The 20,985-nt window shown below is 45.9% G+C and overlaps 1 protein-coding gene across 1 annotated transcript in view; it reads left to right on the forward strand.

Moving 5' to 3' along the window:
• Positions 1-20,985, forward strand: part of PIWIL4 (piwi like RNA-mediated gene silencing 4) — a 49,151-nt gene that overhangs the window by 6,940 nt on the left and 21,226 nt on the right. The window contains exons 4-11 of the mRNA XM_062198314.1: positions 625-839; positions 5,504-5,625; positions 7,482-7,562; positions 8,908-9,105; positions 10,318-10,429; positions 15,565-15,688; positions 16,657-16,774; positions 20,095-20,206. Of these exons, the coding sequence (XP_062054298.1) occupies positions 625-839; positions 5,504-5,625; positions 7,482-7,562; positions 8,908-9,105; positions 10,318-10,429; positions 15,565-15,688; positions 16,657-16,774; positions 20,095-20,206 (1,082 nt within the window). The remainder of the gene's footprint in view (positions 1-624; positions 840-5,503; positions 5,626-7,481; positions 7,563-8,907; positions 9,106-10,317; positions 10,430-15,564; positions 15,689-16,656; positions 16,775-20,094; positions 20,207-20,985) is intronic.

Raw genomic sequence — 20,985 nt, forward strand, 5'->3', positions numbered from 1 at the left:
CTTCCTGGAAGCACACATGGCCCCCATGTGCCCTCAGAAAATAGAAGCCTGGAGGCCCATCTGCTTTCACACAGGAAAGACACACTTCCTGCCTTCGCCTCAGCCCTCCCCTCAATGTCTGAGAGTGTCCTCTGAGATTCACGCAGTGGTCCAGCCACTGACCAGACTCTTTCAGGATATGGTTAGCTCTTGATCACCTGGCTTTCCAGATATTGGGGGTTGTATTCATGGTAAGAACTGGACAGTTTCTTTATAATCTGAGAGCAGTGTAATTTCAGAGACGTATCTGAAAATGTTACATGAGCTGATGCCAACTGCAGAGGGTGGCAGCTGGAAGGTGGGCTTTGGAAGGGGTGGGTGAGTTCAGGTGTTTCTCTTCTCCCAAGGACAAGATTGTCATTGTCTGCCCTTGGGCTCCTGTGAGGGCTGCTTCACACATGGATCCATTTCAACTAAATTCAGTGTTATCACACGGCCTGTTTTAGGGTTTAACTTGTGTCACTGAACAAAAGTCCTAACTTTATACACTACTATGCAAATGCAGATGTAAGTTAAGTGATATGGTTAATATTCATATATTATGATATTTTATTAAAAATATTGCTTTTTGTTTGTTTTCTTCAGGCTCCAGTGGAATACCTGTGAAACTGGCCACAAATCTCTTCCAGTTAGATCTGCCCCAGGACTGGCAGCTGTACCAGTACCATGTGACCTACAGTCCAGATTTAGCATCGAGAAGGCTGAGAATTGCTTTGCTTTATGGTCATCATAAGCTTTCCAATAAAGCAAAAGCGTTTGATGGTGCCATCCTTTTTCTCTCACAACAGCTAGAAGAAAAGGTACAATATGGTTGACTTTATATATATATATATATATACTTTATATATATATATATATATATATGTATGTATGTATATATATGCATATCCATATATATTTTGAAAAGAGTAGTTGAATTTCATGACAATTGGAAAGGGTACTTCACTCATGACTCTCCTCTTTCCTTTTCCCTTGCCTGGGAGCTAAAAGACTTCCTAATTAAGGCTGTACTAGTAATTGACTTCTTAATTAAGAAGCTAGGGGTCTGGCATTTTAAAAATAAGAGCTGCTAAGTGTTCTTGAAATAGGCATCATTTTTAAACTTCTCCCAAAATAGGCCAGACTTTAAGAAACAATTCAGCCTGTGGCTTCAGAGCTTTGCATTTATTGTACTTTGCTTCTGCAGGGTTGTGCCTGTGCATCCAAACAATTACACTTCAATCTTTGGTTCTCGAACTGTCATTTCCTTCATGACATATGAAATGGGAGCTACTGGTGTCTGTTTTAAGAGTATTTTTTAAATGTAATGATTGGAAATTCAAATTGTATGTTTTATTTTTATTTATATATTATTTTTACACCTTCAACACTTTCAAACCTCAAATAAAATGTTTTTAAAGATTTATTTTTTGTTTGAAAAGCACAGTTACAGAGAGAGAAGCAAAGACTGAGAGAGAGAGAGAGATCTTCCATCTGCTGGTTAACTCCCCAAATGGCCACAATGGCCAGGCCTGGGCCAGGCGAAAGCCAGGATCCAGGAACTTCTTCCTGGTCACCCACATAGGTGCAGTGACCCAAGTACATGGGCCATCTGCTGCTTTCTCAGGTGCATTAGCAGGGAGTTGGATTGGAAGTGATTTTATCTACCACTGGTTCAATTGAATGGCTTAGCAAATATGCATCTGTCAGTTAGAAACAGTTTTTCAAAGATTTATTTATTTATATGAGAGAGTTACAAACAGGGAGAGAAAGAGAGGTCTTCCATCTGGTGGTTCACTCCTCAAATGGCTGCAATGGCTGGGGCTGGGCCAATCCGAAGCCAGGAGCCAGGAGCTTCTTCTGGGTCTCTCTTGTGGGTGCAGGGACCCAAGCACTTGGGCCATCCTCCACTGTTCCCCAGGTGCATTAGCAGGGAGCTGGTTGGGAAGTGGAGCAGCTGAGACTCGAACCGGAGCCCATATGGGATGCCAGCACCTCAGGCAGAGGCTTCACCTTCTAACACCACAGCCCTGGCCCCTGGAAACATTTTTATTCACCATAAGTCCTTAGTGATCCTTTAGTACTTTGTCCTGGGAGCAGATGTTGATAGCATGCTAATATGGCATCTCACACTTAAATCTGTTTCAGGTGCATTGTTAACATTAAAGAACATCTATTCATATAGATACATCTGCAGTAAGAATTTAGAAACTTAGATAATGTTAAAATTATTGTAGATCACCCTTGAATGATCCAGCTTGCTTCAGTTGTACTTAACCAAAGTGGAGAAATTTTACTGTACAGATGCTAGGTATAAGTTAATGCTACTCATATCTTTCAAAATGAGTGTGTAATATATGTCAGATACCTAGTTGTTGCTGAGGATAGAGTCTGACAAGGAGAGTATGGAGAAAACAGGCTGTAAAAACCATTGTGGGACAAATCAGGCCAGTAGATTTCATGCTGGGTTTAAACAGAAGAGTGTTGTCCTACTCCTTATCAGCATGTGACCTGCCACCCAGTTACAGTGAGAAACAAAGTGATTTGCTGTTCTTGCCTTTTTATTCTGATCTTAACAAAGACCCAGGCTTAATTCTTTACCATGCCAATCCCACAACACTTATTTTAGTTGAAAGAGCTCCTCCACTCATTCACTGCACTCCTAAATGGCGCAGTTCTAGACATCCTCTTCAGCTACCTCTCAGCCTTCCACTGTTTTCCAGACCCCATCTGTGCACCTGCAGTCACAAGTGGGTTTGCTAGCCTATTTGCATTGTCATGCTGCAAAGACACCCCCCCCCCCCCGCCTACTCAGCAGGGTATTTCCACCATGGAGGAAACAAAGTGAAATAAGGTTCTTGTTCTCAAAAAAATTCAAATTTGTACCAAAGTCATTTATAAATATGCACAGTATAAGTTAGAATGAAGTAAGTGCCTTAGTAACAAGTTGTATTTTTATTCTGCCAGCATTTGCTGAGCACTCCCTGGTTGTTGGGTACAGTGCTTGGGTTTTTTTCTGGTTAGGCCCAGCACATGCCTCTGGAGGTGAGCAGCTGCTGTGTGCCTACTAGATTGCGTTTATCAACTACTCTGCTAAGTTCTTTATAGCGTGACCTCACTGGATCCTCTTCACCATCCACAGAGCCTTTGAGAAGTTAAATACCTTCCTCAAGGTCATCATGAAGAGCTTGGTGAAAGACAAGTTCATCCACAGCAGGACACTTTGGGGAGAATGATAATTAGTTTCTTGGGTAGAATTTGGATCAGTGAAGTGGACTTTGGGGAATTGGGGGTTTCTAAGCAGAAAGAGAAAAGCTGCAATGATTAGAAGTGAGGGACAGATTTTGGAAAAGCTTAATTGTTCAGGTTTATCCAGGAAAGCATGGAATGGTGGCCCCTGACGTAGGAAGAAGAACTTTAAATACTGCTGAAGAAGAGAACCCATCCTCTGTGGACCCTTGGAGACTCTGAGACTAGAGAGTTTCCATGGGAGCTGTGCTGAGTTCTAGTTACTTGAATCATGTCCTGTTGATTGATTTTCCCAAAGGGGTGGGAGGATTAATAAAGTGCCAGTGGAATAACCTGGGTAGGATGTCAGCAGGGCTTGGACCAAGACATAAAGTGCCACTGGTCCTGTAACTTTCCCTAGAGCACATCCTATGGATGAGGATAAGATTAATGAATTATCTCATTTAATCTTCACAGCCCTGTGGCTTAAAGCTGGGCTCACTTCCACCATATAGAGATAGAGAAAGATGTTCGTCTTGCTTCCTATCACATAGGCTGTGAGGCGCAGAGAACCAGGGTCTGTCCAATTCCAAATCTTGTGCTCTTGAGCCCTGTGGTAAATAACAGCACTGAAACAGCTGAAATAGCTTAGAGACTCTGCTAAGGTCGAAGCACCAAGACCTGCCAGTAGACTAGATGATGAATTGTAGAGGAGATGTGAAAGTTCCCTGTGGGTTAGCAGCCTGGGTCCTGGAGGGTGGGAGTCCTTGACAGATGTGGGAGGCAACTGAGGGGCTGGTGTTGGTGGGAAGGTGCAGGGGCAGCTGAGTGGCTGTTGGCAATGCACTTCCAGTGCCACCAGTGCCCAGCTCCCCACCTTGGTGCCTCCAGCCTTTGTCCAGAATCCCTACTGCAGTTTCAAAGCTGCATACCCCTCCTGCCTGCCGGACTTCCCCCGTGTTGATGAGCTGTGTCCTGGCCATCCATTGCTGGTTTCCCTACAATTTTACCTGAAGCAGGAAGTACTCTCAATGGCTGTTCCATGCTCTGTGAAAGGACCAGTTTCTCCTCGTTTCCATGCACTCTCTGGTACCCTCCATTCTTGGTTCCACCTAAAGTGGTTAAAACCACAGTGTTACATGGTAACAGAAAGTACCTGGAAGTTCCTGAATGCTTGCCAATGAACAGCCCTCTTTAATTCATTACCCTTCTGAAAAATCCCAGGTCACTGCTTGGTATTAATGACTGATTTGTGCATGCCTTTATTCCAAAAACCTAATCAAATCCTGTCTGGTCCAAGAAGTTTTAAATGCAGGGGAGCTGTTATGGAAACCTATTTCTGCTAGAACATGGTTCCAGCTATGAGAGCTGTGAGGGTTTCTTTAGACCTTTCAATCATGTGTAAGATACTGGAGAAACCTGAACAACTAAACTTCAAAATCTGCCCCTTGCTTCCCATCATTATACCTTCTCTGTGCTTAGAAACCCACAGCCCACCTTTGCCCATTCACTGATCCAACCCAAGCAACTAACTGCCATTCCCCCTGAAGTGTCCACAGTGGTTTCCTGTCTGTCCCTTCTGCCACACCCTGCCTTCTCCCCTCATGTTTATTTTCCCTCTTGTCTGTCGTCCGGTCTGTCTGTCTGCCTTCCTCTCTCTGTCTGTCGTCCGGTCTGTCTGTTTGCCTTCCTCTCTCTTGTTCTGCTTTAGGAAGAAACCTTTGAGAGACTGGACTCTGGACTCTAAACTTGAAGTGAGCAGATCAGGTCACTAACCAGTTTGAGGGCAACCAAGAACCCTCTGAAAACTGCTACATCGTACACTGCTGTGGTACACACGTGTGAAGTTTTCTTAGGAGAATATCTGTAACTTCTGTTAGTCTTCAGAAGTATTGTGTGACCCACCTCCCTCCCAGCCCTAGCCTCCCTCAAAAAAAAAAAAAAAAAAAAAAAAAGTCAAGAGCCACTGCACTGGAATTCTTTTTGGATCACATATTTGAGCTGTGAGTCAGCTTTGGTTCTCATTCTCCTGTAAGAAGTTAGAGAGTGAAGAGACGTGTTGCTTTCTTAGGATTAGCCAGCTGCAGAAGGGAGGGAAAACCCCTTGAAACATAATGTGATGGTTAGGTTATTACTCGTCTACTAACACCTGCAGTTTTCTGTTAGTGTGTAAAAACTTGTGATGGCTTTATGATAGCTACAATCTGCACCCTCGGGGCTAAGCCGGAGAGTACATACTAAGTTCCTCTTTTCCCAGGTCACAGAACTGTCGAGCGAAACTCAAAGAGGGGAGACAGTAAAGATAACCATCACTCTGACGAGGAAGCTGCCGTCAAGTTCCCCTGTGAGCATTCAGGTCTTCAACATCATCTTCAAAAAGTAAGGCGCCTTGAATGCCAAGTTAATGAGGGTGAGGAAGCCTGGGTATTAAAACCATCAGGCATTTTGAGGGCAGTGTGCCAGCAATCAAGCCGTTTGGGGAGTAGTTTTTCATGTGCTTTCGTGGAGCAGTGTGCAACGTGATTCATCGCAGACTCTCACCAGCACAAATCCTCGTCCGCCGGGATTACCACATTTAGCCCGAATTCCACGTTGTTGCTGCCTCACAGGGAACGGGAAGGATGCCTTTTTTCTTTGTCTCTTCTTCCCTTCCACCCTCCGCCTCACATGGAACGTTTGCTCCATGTGACTTAGTGAAGGGAGGGGTTTGTATCTCTCCTTGCTGGTTGTGGGTGCAGAAGGCTGTCGCCGTCTGTCTGCCTTCTGCCCTGGCCCCACCCCGAGGTCCTTTTCCTGCCTCACAAGTGCAGGTGGGGCAGAAGCAAGGTTGCCGCCAAGGTTCTCAGTGTTCGTCAGACTCAATCCAAGGATCACGTTTTCTGGGGTGGGAGGGAACGTGATCAAATGCAAATTACCTGACTCTTTGTCCAACCCAGTAGAGAATTTCATGGGTGGGCCTGACAATCCACATTTTTAGTGAGTTTCTCAGAAAACACATGAGCGCACTAAAACCTGAGAACCAACCTTACACGCTGTGGTGTGGGTCAGACCGATGCTTTGCTCTAAAACATTGGATGCTGAGGCTGGTGTTGTGGCACTCACTGTAAAGCTGCCGCCTGCATCTCTTATGGGTGCTGGCTTGTGTCCTGGCTGCTCCACTTCCAGTCCAGCTCCCTGCTATTGGCTTGGGAAAAATAGCAGAAGATGGCCCACGTGTTTGGGCCCCTGCTATCCATGTGAGAGACCCGGATGAAGCTCCAGGCTTCTGGCTTCAGCATGGCCCAGTCCTGGCCATTGTAGCCATCTGGGGAGTAAATCATGGAGAAGAAGATCTGTTTCTCCTTCTCTCTCTCTCTCTCTCTCTAATTCGGACTTTCAAAATAAATAAATAAATCTTTTTAAAAAATTAAAACCTTAGTTGCAAGGCCTTTGCCCAGCAGTGGCCTTCAGAGAGGATGAGGTTGGGGAAGTTCTGGGTTTTTCTGGGTAGTAGGGGTGCGTAGAGGAACTTCCCTCAAGCAGGTGCACTGGTCTCTAACTTGACTCGTCCAGTACTGTGTCTCTCAGTGCCGTCTGATGCACTTCAGAAGCTGACATCTGGGAGGTGCTCTCTCGACAAAGCTCTTCCACTTGTGGTTTGTCTTACTTGCTCCTCACTGGAGCACCTGAAGGCAGGTATAATTTAAAAACCCATTTAGTAGATGAGGCTGAGGCTGAATGACAGCTGGTAGCCAGAATCACGGAATTGAAATCCCCCCAAAACTACCTGCATTTCCTCCCTGCACAGCATAGCCTCATGCCAGTGATGTGTCAAATTCCCAAGATGACCTGGCCTCCCTAAGAGGCTGCTGTGGTTATTTGGTGGGGCCTGGGAGCTTGAGCAGCCTCATTAGAGACAACTTCCTATCTCAACATAGAGAAGTAGCAAAAGAGCCCTCAGACATGGCGTGCATCTAACAGAACGTAGACCACAGTCGTGGTTGGTAATCACCACGGATTTGTGGTTGTAGCTAAGTCCAGACAGATGAAAGTACTTTGAACTGTATCACTCCCAGTATGGAGAAATATTTGTTTTTATTTATACATTCATATGTATACTTACCATCTAAACCTTCCAGTGCTAAATGCAGAATTTTGTGCTTTCTCTTTTGTCATATGTTCAGCGTGGGTACAAACTTAGAATTACTCTTTTATTGACTGTTACTTACCAAAGATTCAAAAATATATGTTTGCAGGATCTTAAAGAAGTTGTCCATGTATCAAATTGGACGAAACTTCTATAAGCCTTCGGAGCCACTGAAAATTCCCCAGCACAAGTAGGTTCATTTGTATTTCTGTTTCTCTAAAGTTGCTATAGCTTGAGCAGTATAATTTACGATACGATATTGCACCATTGTGCCTCCTGGGAGAAACTCTGGGAAATGAAATGTAATGGATTTTTTGATTTGGATTTTCTATTAACAGAGCAGTGAATGTAAACATGAAGCTACATGCCTGTTACCTTATATTAGGCCCCTAGATCTCTATCATAAATCCCAGAGAGAATTCGGAAACTAACTTCTCTTTGTATGACAGGTGGTAATGAAGCAGAGTGTGCTGAATTGTGATGTGACACGTAGCTGGAGACCTGCTTGCTAGTTGGAAGGCAGTTAGCAAGGCCAGAGTGGTCGACAGAGGTCAGAATAGCTGAGGGCTCCAACCATTCGGAACACTTCAGACTTTCACCTAAGCTGCAGGGAAAGTGGTCAACTGTGTCTTGATTGTGGTTGAGCTAGACAGGCCATGTAACCGGAGACATACACAAAGGAAGTGCAGAAACAGAAGCAGGAGTGGCGTGCTTGGGCTTCTGTCGGGTGGAGGAAACACAGCCGGGTTGCCACGTGCTGATTCAACGGCAGCATCCTTACGGAGCATCCAGTTTGTCCCTGGTACTCATCTCTGCACCCGGATCAGAAATGCATCTGGGTCCGGTGTTGTACAGAGTGACAGGGGGCTGGCTTGGTAGTGCAGTGAATTATAAACCTGGATCATTTTTAAAAAAACACTCATCTTTGCCATTTCTGTAACAATTTGCTATTCAAGAGTCTTCAGTCCACGTGGAAAGGAACTGGAGCCTGTGTATCTGCACATGATTTTCCTTCTGTACTTTAATCCCCTGTGAAACCTGGCCGCTGCCTTCACCTTTGAGTCTGTGTGCTTTTCTGAATCCAGAGACAGATCACGCCATAAATGTAATTTTTACTACAGCTATGGTTTTCATCCAAGGCCATTTTTGCCTCCCCAGGGGACCCTGGCATGTATGAAGGCATTTTGGTTGTCATCGTAGTGGGGGCTGCTACTGGCACCTAGTGGCTAGAGGGCGGGGGTCCTGCTGAGCATCCCACAGTGCTCAGAACTGCCCCTAACACAGAATTATCCAGCCCAGAATATCGACAGGGCCAGGGCTGAGAAACTGCTTCATAGAAGGTATACTGTTTCTCCATTTATATTTCTAACTAAAGTGTTGAGCCAGCAACTTGGAAAAAAATCAGACAAATGAAAAAAATTCTTATAAAATCTAAAGAATCAAAAAGGCAGAATCATGTTAAAATGTTTATTGTTTTTCTGGCATGGCATTTGAAGTATTACTTTTTGATTGTTATTTTTTATTTGTGTTTAAAGGCTGACGCTGTGGCCTGGGTTTGCTGTGTCTATAGCGTACTTTGAGAGCAGGCTCCTGTTCAGTGCCGATGTGAGTTTTAAAGTCCTCCGGAATGAGACTGTTCTGGAATTCATGTCTGACCTCTGCCACAGAGCAGGGGCATCTGGCTTCACACAGATGTGTGAGAAACAGCTGATCGGGCTCATTGTCCTCACAAGGTAAAAGCCAGTGTCATGGAACACACTTTGTCTGGAGAGTGAACTGTTCATGGTGTCTGGAAACAGGGGAACCGTCGGCGCCTTGGGCTGAGCAGGACCTGGCCGTCCTCTGCTGTGCAGACTTCCCCACGTGGCCTTCTGGGCTGTCCACACTGAATCACGTCCTGCTGGCCCCTCCTTGCCCACTCCTAGCGCTCTGTGTTTGCTACTTTAATGGCTCTGCCTGGATTCCCCACCCGGAGTCTGCCTTTTACGTTTCCACCCCACAAAGCCCAGCTCTGCTGTTGCTGCTTTTCTGATGCTCTGCTTGTCCACATCGTTGGAACGGCTCAGCTCCCGCCCCTGGGCCGATTCCCGAGCACTTGCTCAGACAAGACAGATCATGTCTTGTACTGTGGGACAGAACTGAGGTCCGTGTCCCACCTTCTCTGTAAGATTCCGAGTCTCTTCCACTGAGACCTCCACACATGTGAGCGGAGGTGTGGGATTTGCCTTCTGTGCACATTGAATTAAAGACACGCAGATGAGATGACTTCCCGAGGAGCAGAAAGCCCACCGTCTATTGCTGACGGTGTGTTAGCCTTCTCCCGGTCTGGTTTGGAATTTCTCTTTATGATCTCAACGGGTTAACATACTAACACTGTTTCCAGGTCACCTCGCAAGGTGCTGAAAGCCCTGGAGAAACTTGCAGGGGAGGCCCCCGGGCCCAGCCTGGGGCCGCAGGGGGGACGCTCCCGACTGTGGGGAAGGAGCTTCTACAGCTTTGTGCAGGGTCAGCCCTGGGTGGGGTAAGCAGGAAGCCACGGTTGTGCGACCCATCAGCCTTTGTAGGTGATTCTAATCAGAAAGACTTCCTGGCAGCTTCTGCGTGATACCAGAAACTGAGGGGAAAGTTGGAGCAATGCTTTGGGCCTTGAACATTTAAGAACGATTTGCCCGAAGTTAGAGTGCCTGTCCATCAGGGAGAAAAACAGGCTGTGGGCTGATGGCTTTCCCAAAGGCTCTGTGGAAATGTGGACATCTTCCTGTCTACTGAAGAGTTCACGGATACTTTTCTCAGATGAGAGCTGATCCTTTTTTTAAGAAGTGATTATTCCTGTGTTACTAACTTTAATCATTTCCGACATTCTGGAGTGTGTTTCATATTTTAAAAGTGTGATGAAGTTGCTGCTTATGTGAGATGATGTGGGGTTGTTTGTGTGTGTTTGCCAGATACAATAACAAAACCTACCGTGTTGACGACATTGACTGGTCAGTGAGGGTCACGCACAGCTTTCAGAAGCGTGACGGCACTGAGATCACCTATGTGGACTACTACAAGGAGGTACGAGTTGTTTTCTTCATCCTTAGAGAATTCTCGTTCCCTCCCAGTCCAGCAGGTCCCCGATCCTCATACCCAGTGTGCTTCCTGCGTGGCCCTCGGGCTTGTCCTTCCTCCTTCCCAGGGCCCGGGCCTGGCTAGCACCATGTCCTGTCTCCTTTTGTCCTTCTACTGTATCTGGGTCATGTTCCTGAAAAGCACATCTGGTGAGGCACTTTCAGGCCTTGAACATTTCTACAGTTCTTGATGGCCTTCGGAGCCACAGAGAAGCCCCTTAGCAGAGTTTCCCAGGTCCTTTAGGCCTGGGCCACTTCCTAGTGGTTTTTGAAGCCTCATCTCTTAGTATTCCTCTGTTCCCTTCCTGTGCTCTTCTTTTTTGAAAGATCTATTTACTTATTTATTTGAAAGGTAGATATGTAGAGAGAAGGACAGAGAGACAGACAGAGATCTTCCTCCACTGGTTCAGTTCCTAAATGGCTGCAATGGCTAGAGTTGGGCTGACCTGAAGCCAGGAGCCAGGAGCTTCTTCCAGGTCTCCCACATGGTGCAGGGGTCCAAGCATTTGGGCCAACCTCCACTGCTTTCCCAAGTGCATTAGCAGGGAGCTGGATTGGAAATGGAGCAGCCGGGACTTGTACCGGCATTCATATAGGATGTAGGCACTGCAGGTGGAGGCTTAACCTTCTGCGCCACAGGACTCCCTGTGCTCTTCCCTACTTGCTTTTGTGGCCCCTTGACTCAGTTCCCCCCAACCCCCACCCGGTGCATTTTCAAACTTGTTTTGTCCTCCTGTGTACACCTTCTCAGCCAGACAAACATGAAACACCCTTCCCATCCCAGCCTTGAGCTCTCACAAGGCTCCTATGGCTCTTCCCGCAGCTACCCCTGCCCCTCCCTGACTGCATCAGATGATCACAGGCAGGACACCGATGAACTGACACCTGCCTGCACCTGCGTGTGCCTCACTGCGCGCTTTACTTCTGATCCCAGGGTTAGCGCAGTTTCTTGCAAAGAGTGAATCTGAAGCATTTGTCGTTCAGCTCTCCTGCTGTCTCTGGAGACTCAATCCTGGTCTCCAAAGATATCCCCTGTCCCCTACTTTGCATGTTCAGGGCCTGCCAGAGGAGCCTTCTCTTTAATAGGTAATCATACTCAGGTCTCTAAGGTCTCACAAATGTTTCAGAAAAGAAAACAAAAGCCAGAAACCTTTTCTTGGTCTTTCTACAGCTTCAGGAAGAGCTCTCTCTTCCGCATTAGCTAACTTTGGAAAGTTATCTATGCCAGCTCCAAGTGCCTCTACATACCTTCCTTCCTGAAACGTCAGCACTGTGGTACTTGGTGCTGCCAGGAATGGAAGTAGCTCCAAAAGGTCAAGTTCAGTTCTTGTTCTTACCCTAAGGAGCTTGGCATTTCCCCCTCTTACCAGTCATTACTTTTTTTGACATATGATCATTTTTCAGCTTTATGGGGTATGGTGTGATGCTTTGGTTCACTGATACTTTGTGCCCTGGAGCCATAATGTTAAGTGAAATCAGCCAGGCACAGAAAGACAAGCAGCACGTGGTCTCACTCCCACGTGGAATCTAAAGAAGCTGAGCTCGTGGAAGTGGGGAGCAGAGCAGTGGCTCCTGGGGTGGGGTGGGGGGTTGGCTGATGGGTGCAGTTGGAGTCAGAGGCAGAGGGGGTGGGGGGCAAGTTCTGGTGTTCTGTTGCACCGAGGGCTGACTGTGGCTAACGGAGTTGGGTCCTGTCTTTTGGTGGCTGTGGACACTGTGAGCCCGCCTGCCAGAATGGCTCTCTTCCCTCCTGGGCCACTCCCTTGTGGCCTCTGCTGGCTTTCAGGTTGTGTATCTCCTCCCTCGAAGGGAGCTGTTAGTCACCATGGTTCTGTCCTACAGGATCTTCTCTTTGTATTTTGAGAGTGCTTGAATATAGTGCTTTTGCCTTGGCCTCATTCCCAAGTGACATACTCGTTTCCACTTTGAGAATGTATTTGCATGAATATCCTGCAGGCTTCTCATATTGACGTAATTCAAAGTGGATTCATTGCCTCTCCAGTTGCACTTTCTCCCGGGGGGCTCAGAAGCCACCTTGCAGTCTTCTTCTGCACCTTCACCTCCTTATTCAGTGGTCCCCAGGATGCCCTCTGCCCCTTTGTCCTCGACTTCTCCCTGGGACTCATCCCTCTCCACTCAGCCTCTTCTCACTGCAGCAATGCAGGATGCCTCGGAGCTCGCCTCTGCGGTGCTGCAGTCTCCTCTGTGGGGTCCTTGCCCAGCTCCATCCTCACTGTCATTCCTCATCCTCACTGCCACCAGAGAGAGCTTCCAGAAGCACCACCCAGAAATGTGGCTAAGAGCATGAGCCCTGGGGGCCGGCGCTGTGGCAGTGAGTAAAACCACTGCCTTTGGCACCGACGTCCACATGGGCACTGGTTTGAGTCTCGGCTGCTCTGCTTCCAATCTGGATCCCTGCTAATGCGCCTGGGAAAGCAGCAGCAGATGGCCCATGTCCTTGGGCCTCTGACCAGCATGGGAGACCCGGAAGAAGCTCCTGGCTCCTGGCTTTGAACTGGTCCAGCTTTAGCCATTACAGCCATTTGGGGAGTGAAACAGCAGATGGAAAACCTCTTTCTCTGTGTCTCTTTCTTTCTCTCACTGCAACTCTGCCTTTCAAATTAATTAATTAATTAAAAAGAGCACGAGCTCTGGGATGAGCAGGTCCTGGCTCTCGGTGGAGAAGCTTGGCAGACCACTGACTGGGAGTCCAGCTGTAAAGGGACTAGGCCTCCCTTCACAGCGTGTGCAGCAGCAAACATGGTAGCAGTGCCCTCAAAGCCTTTGCCTCGGTGTCTGCACATTGTGAGCTGGGTAAGCGGTGAGACCTGTCCCTTCTTTTCCATCTTCGCCTTCTTCATCTCCAAGATCCTACAGTGTGGTCTCCTCCCGCTGTAGCCTCCTGTCCCTCAGCCTCCTCACCCATGCCCGCCATGCACTTGTCACCCCCTGCACTCGCTGGTCACTAAACATTGCTCAGCCTTTGTGCATGGTCACTAGACATCGCACGGAGCCCCACTGGACCTGTCTCCTCCACCACCAGGTCGAATCCTAGCTTCAGGGTCCTGTCACCTCATTGTGAAGTCCTGGCTGCTACACTTGCAGGAGAGCTGACTGTTCTCTAAACACCTGTACCATGTAGCACACATGCCAATGTACCGTGTAGCACACGTCTCCCTTGTAGAACAGGCATGATATTTGACCAATCCTTGATGCAGGGTACCACTCAAAGCATCTTGTGTGTAACAGGTGCTCTGTAAGTGTTTATTAAACCCTCAGCTAAACATTTAGATTTCTTTCCTGCGTGAGTAATTTTGTGGTTCTCTGAACAAATGTGTTTTTTTATTTTATTTTATTTTATTTTTTTATTTTTGACAGGCAGAGTGGACAGTGAGAGAGAGACAGAGAGAAAGGTCTTCCTTTTGCCGTTGGTTCACCCTCCAATGGCCGCCGCGGTAGGCGCGCTGCGGCCGGCGCACCGCGCTTGAACAAATGTGTTTTAAGACTTGGGATTTTCTGACAAGGGAGTCATGGCTAAAATCCTGGTCAGTTTGAGTTCACTGTATGTATGTTGTAGTTAGGGAGGAAAGAAAGAATATTGTGTCAACTGCTTTCTCCTGTATCCTAGGAAAGAAGCTCTAAGTTATTATGTAGTTTTCAAAGTAGAAGAGAGTGCATACAGAATTTTTCTGATTTATCTTATCATGTAATACATTTTCAAAGGCTCAGAAATGTGGGGCAAGGCAGATGTAAAATTCACCTTGTGCAGGCACTGAGTGGATAGAGTTCTTGATCCTGCTGCAGCTGGCCAGCTTTGCCTGAGCTGTTTCCTGGACTTTCACGCTCCTGCATTTTCTCCAAGCTTTTCCTTGGACCCTGCCTGGTTCAGGAAGCCTCCCTAGGTTACCAGCCCAGTGTCCTGAGTTAGAACTCAGGGGTTGGTTCAGGCCATGCTGCTTCTTGTAACAGAATCTTGGGGAGCTGTTTAATTGCTCATGGTGTTCTCTCGTCTGAGAAGGGGGTGATGATGGTGTCTGCCTCCTGCTTTGCTCTGAAGGTTGAGAGATATCAGTGCTCTGCATATCATGATTTGTGTAAAAGGCAATTCCTGATTTATTTTAATCACCAAAAGCCCTTGTTGAAACAGAGAAATGCTCACATCTTATGTCCTTTAGTTATAGTTGTTGATGACAGCATCACATGGTGCCCAGGCATTTTGTAAAGTTTGATTCCAGTTGTCCTGTCATAAGTGTTCAGTAAACTATACTGGTCATGAGTGTTAATTGGAAATTTTGCCTTTGGAAATGAACTTTTGGCAAGGTTAGGATGTTGAAAGTCACATTTAGGGAGGGAAGTGCAGTGGGGGTGTGGGATGACCATTGCCAGGGCCTCAGTATAAACCAGACTTCACACTAGTGGCTTATGTGGGATACCTCCGAGTGCCTGTTGTCTTCATTTCCGAAATGAAATGGAGGAAAGGTAAGTGACTTCCCTAGTGTCACAGTCCAGATGGACAGAAGAGCTGAGAATCAGATCGCATTTATTATGCTTCCAAGATGCTTCCCTACAGCTCCATAACATCCTGGATATTGCAGGATAAATGTGCTCTCTTGGGAATTCTGAGCTTGACCCAACAGAACCCTTGCCCCTAGCCTGTGTGTATGTGTATTTTAAATGAATGCAGATGTTTAGACATGGTTAAGCTTGAGACAGTCTGCTTCAGTCATCAATAGTGATAGTGCAAATGCCAGCTTTGAATCAGTCTCAGTAGGGTCAGTAAGCTGTATACAGAACCAGCTGGAGAATGATTCGGGCTCTGGATGAAACCCAGAGGGGGCAGAGAAATGATTTTTTTAATGGTGTTGCATTATAAAATATAATTAAAATAATAAAACTGGCCGTCAGATAGAAAAGTTTCTGGGAAGAAAGGAGAGGTGAATAGGCAACTATGGGATGTTCTTTAAATCTGTTGAAAAGATTTGCTTATATATGCATTTTGGGATTCTTAGTGCTTATAGGCAAGGATGTTCATCTTGCAGTGGTTCCACATTAACTTTTCCCCATGGATCTTGGCTTTTACAGCAATATGATATTACTCTATCTGACCTAAATCAGCCAGTGCTTGTTAGTCTGCTGAAAAGCAAGAGAAACGACAGTGCTGAGGCCCGAGTGGTCCACCTGATCCCGGAGCTCTGCTTTCTAACAGGTAATGTTTTTGTGTCCTTGCTGTCAGGCCTCTGGTCACAGGCTCTTCATGCCCAGCAGTGGGGTTCAAACTCTGAAGACAGCTGAGTACCAGGGCACAAATGTAACCTATGGAGAACGGGCCCTGCTGGACATTTATTCAGTAGTAGAAACAAGTAGGAGGGTAGAGTGTCCTTTGGACACTTTTTTCCTTGTGTATTCCACTTACTGCTTTGACATAAAATAGATTCCGTATATTTTCCTAAAATCCAGCTGCTTTTGTTCATTTTTTTGGATTTCATTAGTATAGGAAGCAATATAGCTATGTTGTTCATGAGTAATGCCAGAATGATCCTTCCGTTCTTCTTGTATGAGCTTCCAGAATGTAACCCTGGCTATATAATAGAACCTGAAGAATTGCCTTGAGTACTTTCATGTTGATGACTCTCGGTGTGTGACTGAGAAGGGGAGCTTTCTCCTGTTTACTGTTAGTTGTGTGTATGTTTTTGGTGATTAGAACAATTAATAGTACATGATCCTCGAAGGGAGGGAGAACCAGTCCTCGTGATCTTGTGCTACTGTCTGTGCACAGCGCAGGGGGGTAGCCGTGAGTCAGTGCGTCTGTTAGACAGTTGACGTGTGACTAGCTTGATGAGAGGCAGAGCAGAGCTGCACTAGGAGTGTAGAATAGAGACCTGATGGCAAAGGCTTAATGTGAAAAACAAGGAACTGATTAATTTTGTATATTGCTCATGTCTTGGATATATTGAACTAGGTAATTTATACTATTTAAAATAATTGTATCCACATTTTTAGCATGGCTACTAGAAAATATAAACGATATTTGTCGCTTGTGTTTCTATTGGACAGGACCACCCAGCTGCTAAAGCTGATTGACTTACTTGGAAACACTTAACCTGAGCGTGAGCTGGCCCGAGGTTCCATTGCTTATGTTTGTTTTCCCACATTGTTTTTGTTTGCATTTCGCAGGCCTGAGTGACCAGGCAACCTCTGATTTCCAACTGATGAAGGCTGTGGCTGAGGAAACGCGGCTCAGTCCTATGGGTCGGCAGCAGCGCCTGGCCAGACTCGCTGACGACATCCAGAGGTACTGGGCTGACTTCCTGACCCCAAGTGCGCATTGCCCAAGGCTGAGTGTGTAGAGTTGGGTGGTTCCAGAACACCTCGTCCCTGAGTGAACAAAACGCTTCGTTCTTGTTGGTTCAGAGTTCGGCGCTTCTGAGTTGTGCTGTGCCGAGCTGTCAGTGCGTCCGGTGTGCCTCTGAGTCAGCGGGCTGAGGGCAAGTCTGGGGCAGCCGGGCTGGCAGGAGTAGACGTCCGTCAGCAACGCGCTTGTGCTGGCCTTCCTGAGCCTGGAGGACTGGCGAACATTTTGAATGAAGAAAGGGGCTACAAGCCAACCCACCAGCCACTCCAGGACCCCAGTAATGAGGGTCAGAAATGCTTAGGTCTTGATGTAGTGGCCGCAGCAGGCTGAGCTTCAGGCAGACCCCACTGTGTCTTTTCCAGCATGAGATGCTTTGGACTATGGTTCAGCCTGGCTGATTCTCAGACTGCCTTTCTTGCCCTCACATAGTATGTTTGCTGGAACCTGGGAAATTGCGCTTTGCCCTGGATCTCCCTTCTGAGCTCCTAAAGCATGTGGCTACTGGGCTCTTAAAATGTACCGAATGACATATCTTGAAATGATGATATTTTGTATCTACTGGGTTAAATAATATCTATATCTAGAAAATAATTTGTTACTTTTTACTTTTTTAATGTGGTTACTATAAAGTTAAAAATGACCTATGCAGCCTACTTTATACAGTCAGCCCTTCTTGTATCTGTATTAAACATGTAGCACTATCTCTTTTCCTGTCATTATTCCCTACGTAATCCAGCATGACCAGTATTTACGTAACACATTATACATATTGTAAGTAGTCTAGAAATGGTTTGAAGTATGCAGAAAGATGTGTGTAGGTTATATGCAAATATATACTATGCTATACTATACAAATACAAATACCGTGGCATGCCATGTAAGGGGCTTGCGCATCCCCATATTTTGATATCTGATATCTGCCAGGCATTCTGAAACCAATCCGTGGAGATTACCAAGGGGTGATTGTATTGCTACTGGACCATGTTATTGTAGAATGATAATTTTCCTTTCCAGGGTTTCTTTCTTTTTTTTTTTTTTTAAGTTTTTCTAGCTCATGGAAGAATTTAGAAATTTGTATAAGCAAAAAGAAATAAGAGCGTGCTGATAGTCAGCAAGTATTTATCTAAGAAGTGAATGGATCATAACTGAATGGTGTATATTCTCTCAGATATTTGCAAATGTGTATAATCCTGTTCTTTTTAGGAAAATAGCATAGCATTCTGCATCAGTGGTTTGTAACTAGCTTTTTTCACTGAGAGGTGTTTCTTGAATGTTTCTGTCTGACAAATGTGCATGTCTGTCGTCATGTCAGTGTTTCCTTAGTTTATGAATACACTTTACTCCATTTATCCCAGACCTCCCTGAGGTGTGAGCCTGCTGGAGGGGAGTTTCTGACTTGTTCCTTTCGTCTTCCTGATACATCTGCCTGCCAGCTTCAGCAGCGCCCCCTCCCCCACCCCATCTTCTGACCAGTGACGGCCCTCACCCATCTCACCTTGCGCAGTGTCTTAAGCAAAATATTTAAGCAGATATTTAATTCATTTTGTGTGAAGACACACCCATAATAGACAAAGAATGATCTGTTGTGGAGAGGCAGTCCCCTGCAGAGAGAGACAGAGCTGTCATAGGCAAAGCAAGGCATGGCTCTCAGCAGCGTCCTGTGCATGTCTGGGTGCTGTGTGGGGGACAGAGACGAAGCCCACAGGAGCTCATGGCTCAGTAGGAATGACTGCGTCACAATCCCATGAGACAAAACACAGACCGCGATTAAACCCTATGAAGTCAGAAATCTAAGGCACGGTCACTGCCAATACTAGTATTCCCCACATAGTCTTCCGGCTACCCTGGCTAGCCTGTGATCTTCTGAAGCTTAAATCCCTTTGTTCCCCTTTTTAAATCACCCTTCATTCACTCCCAAGTGAACTTTCAGATATTTACAGAAGGCATCTCTACACCCAAAGGTTCCAAAAGAAATATCTCTTTATTAGCACATTTTTATTTTTCTGAAGATTTACTTATAGGCAGAATTATAGGGATAAAGGGAAGAAATATATATAGAGAGATCTTTCATCTGCTAATTTACTCCCCAAGTGACTGCAACAGCTGGAGCTGGGCCAGGCTGAAGCCAGGAGCCTGGAACTCCATCCTGGTCTCCCATATGGGTTGGAAGGGATCCAAGCACGTGGGTCATCTGCTGCTGATTTCTCACGTTCATTAGTAGGGAGCTGGATCGGAAGTGGATCCTCCAGGACTAGAACCAGCAGTAATGTGGGATGCTGGCATCCCAGGGGTCTGCTTAACCCACTATACCACAATACACAACTCCAGCCCCTTTTATGTGTGTACACACACACAAACACACATACATACATACATATATATATATATATATATGTTTACTTGAAAGGTAGAGTTATATATATAGAGGGAGAGATAGAGAGAGACAAGTTTTTAAATTAGGAATGATAATATCTCACATTTATTGAGGCATAGTATGTTTTAGGCCCTGTGATAAGCACTGTCCATGTATTGTCACATGTAATTTTTTTATCAACCCTATGAAGTGGATACTTTTATTATCCTTACAGTTTGTGAAGAAGCCAAGGCTTTAAAGGATTTAATCATTTGGTCAAGGTCAGATAGAGCTAGGAGTTTACCCCAAGGCCTTTCTGGCTCAGAGGGTCATGTTTCTAATCAGTACACCCCCATTGGAACCTTTTCCCTTCTCTGCATGTCCCAAATGGGCATCACTGGCCCATGATTCTTTTTTTTTTTACATTTATTTATTTATTTGAAAGAGTTACACACAGAGAGAAGAGGAGAGGCAGAGAGAGAGAGAGAGAGAGAGAGAGATAGGTCTTCCATCCACTGGTTCACTCCCCAGTTGGCTGTAATAGCTGGAGCTGTGCCAATCCAAAGGCAGGAGCCAGGAGCTTCTTCCTGGTCTCCTATGCAGGCACAGGGACCCAAGGACTTGGGTGATCTTCTACTGCTCTCCCAGGCCATAGCAGAGAGCTGGATCAGAAGTGGGAACAGCCAGGTCTTGAACCGGTGCCCATGTGGGATGCTGGCACTTCAGCGCCAGCCCCCTACCCATGATTCTTTTGAGCAAGGAAACAAATGATTCATAGAAGTAGAAGCCAAGAATTATAAAGACACTGAAAAATCAGTCCTTGAATAATTCGGTAAGTTATATCTCTAATGATTGAGGTTATTTAGAAAATAAGAACCTTAGTGATTTAACCCAACTCTGTGCACAGAAACAAGGATGCGCGTTTTGAGTTAGAGACCTGGGGGCTGCATTTTGGAAGCCAGATGTCCCTGACCGGCCGAGTTGTACCTCCAGAAAAAATATTGCTGCAAGATCACATAGTAAGTGCTGTGGTTTTATTTTTCCTTTAAAGTCTGTACTTGAATATGTGAAAACCTAATGGTTTGCCAGAGTGACTGATGGGTTTGTAATAGTTGTTTGGTCTCTCTGTGATCATGTCCCTGCCTTCCCTTTGTCCCAAGACTTCAGGTCCCTTCTGATTTCCTTTTCAATCTGGATTTACTTGTGTGAACTCAGTGGCATCCAGAGACATGATTTAGGTCAGTTAGAAAACTGAATTTCAAACCACTGTAACTAAAACACACCGAGATATTATAGAGTGTTGTACTACTGTTAAAGTGACTTAAGACACAAACAAAACCACAGCTCCTCGAGAAAATTCTAGCTGATGAAGGTTGATTCTGATAGACTGTGCTTCTGACGTCAGAGTTGTTTTTTTGTTGCTGTGTCAGCTGTGTCTGTTGATCTTTCAGAGTACAATGCTGGTCAGTCAGCATAAAGATGAAGAAACTCACAGACGTGCACCCTAGGCGTGGTGCTAGGGGAGAGAGAGATTCTGAGACCTAAAGAGGCAGATTTCACTTTCTTCTGGGCTTCAGAAGAAATGAACCTATCTGATGCAAAAATAGTGTGTTATCTTTCTACTTGTCACCTCTGTTTGCCCATTTAAAAATTACTCATTTCAGGAGCCAGCACTGTGATGTAGAAGGTTTAACCACAGCCTGCAGCACCTGCATCCTATATGGGCACCAGTTGGAGTCCTGGTTGCTCCAGTTCTGATCCAGGTCCCTGCTAATGCACCTGGGAAAGCAGCAGAGGA

This window comes from Lepus europaeus, chromosome 7 (assembly GCF_033115175.1).
Source record: "Lepus europaeus isolate LE1 chromosome 7, mLepTim1.pri, whole genome shotgun sequence".
Classification (NCBI taxonomy): domain Eukaryota; kingdom Metazoa; phylum Chordata; class Mammalia; order Lagomorpha; family Leporidae; genus Lepus; species Lepus europaeus.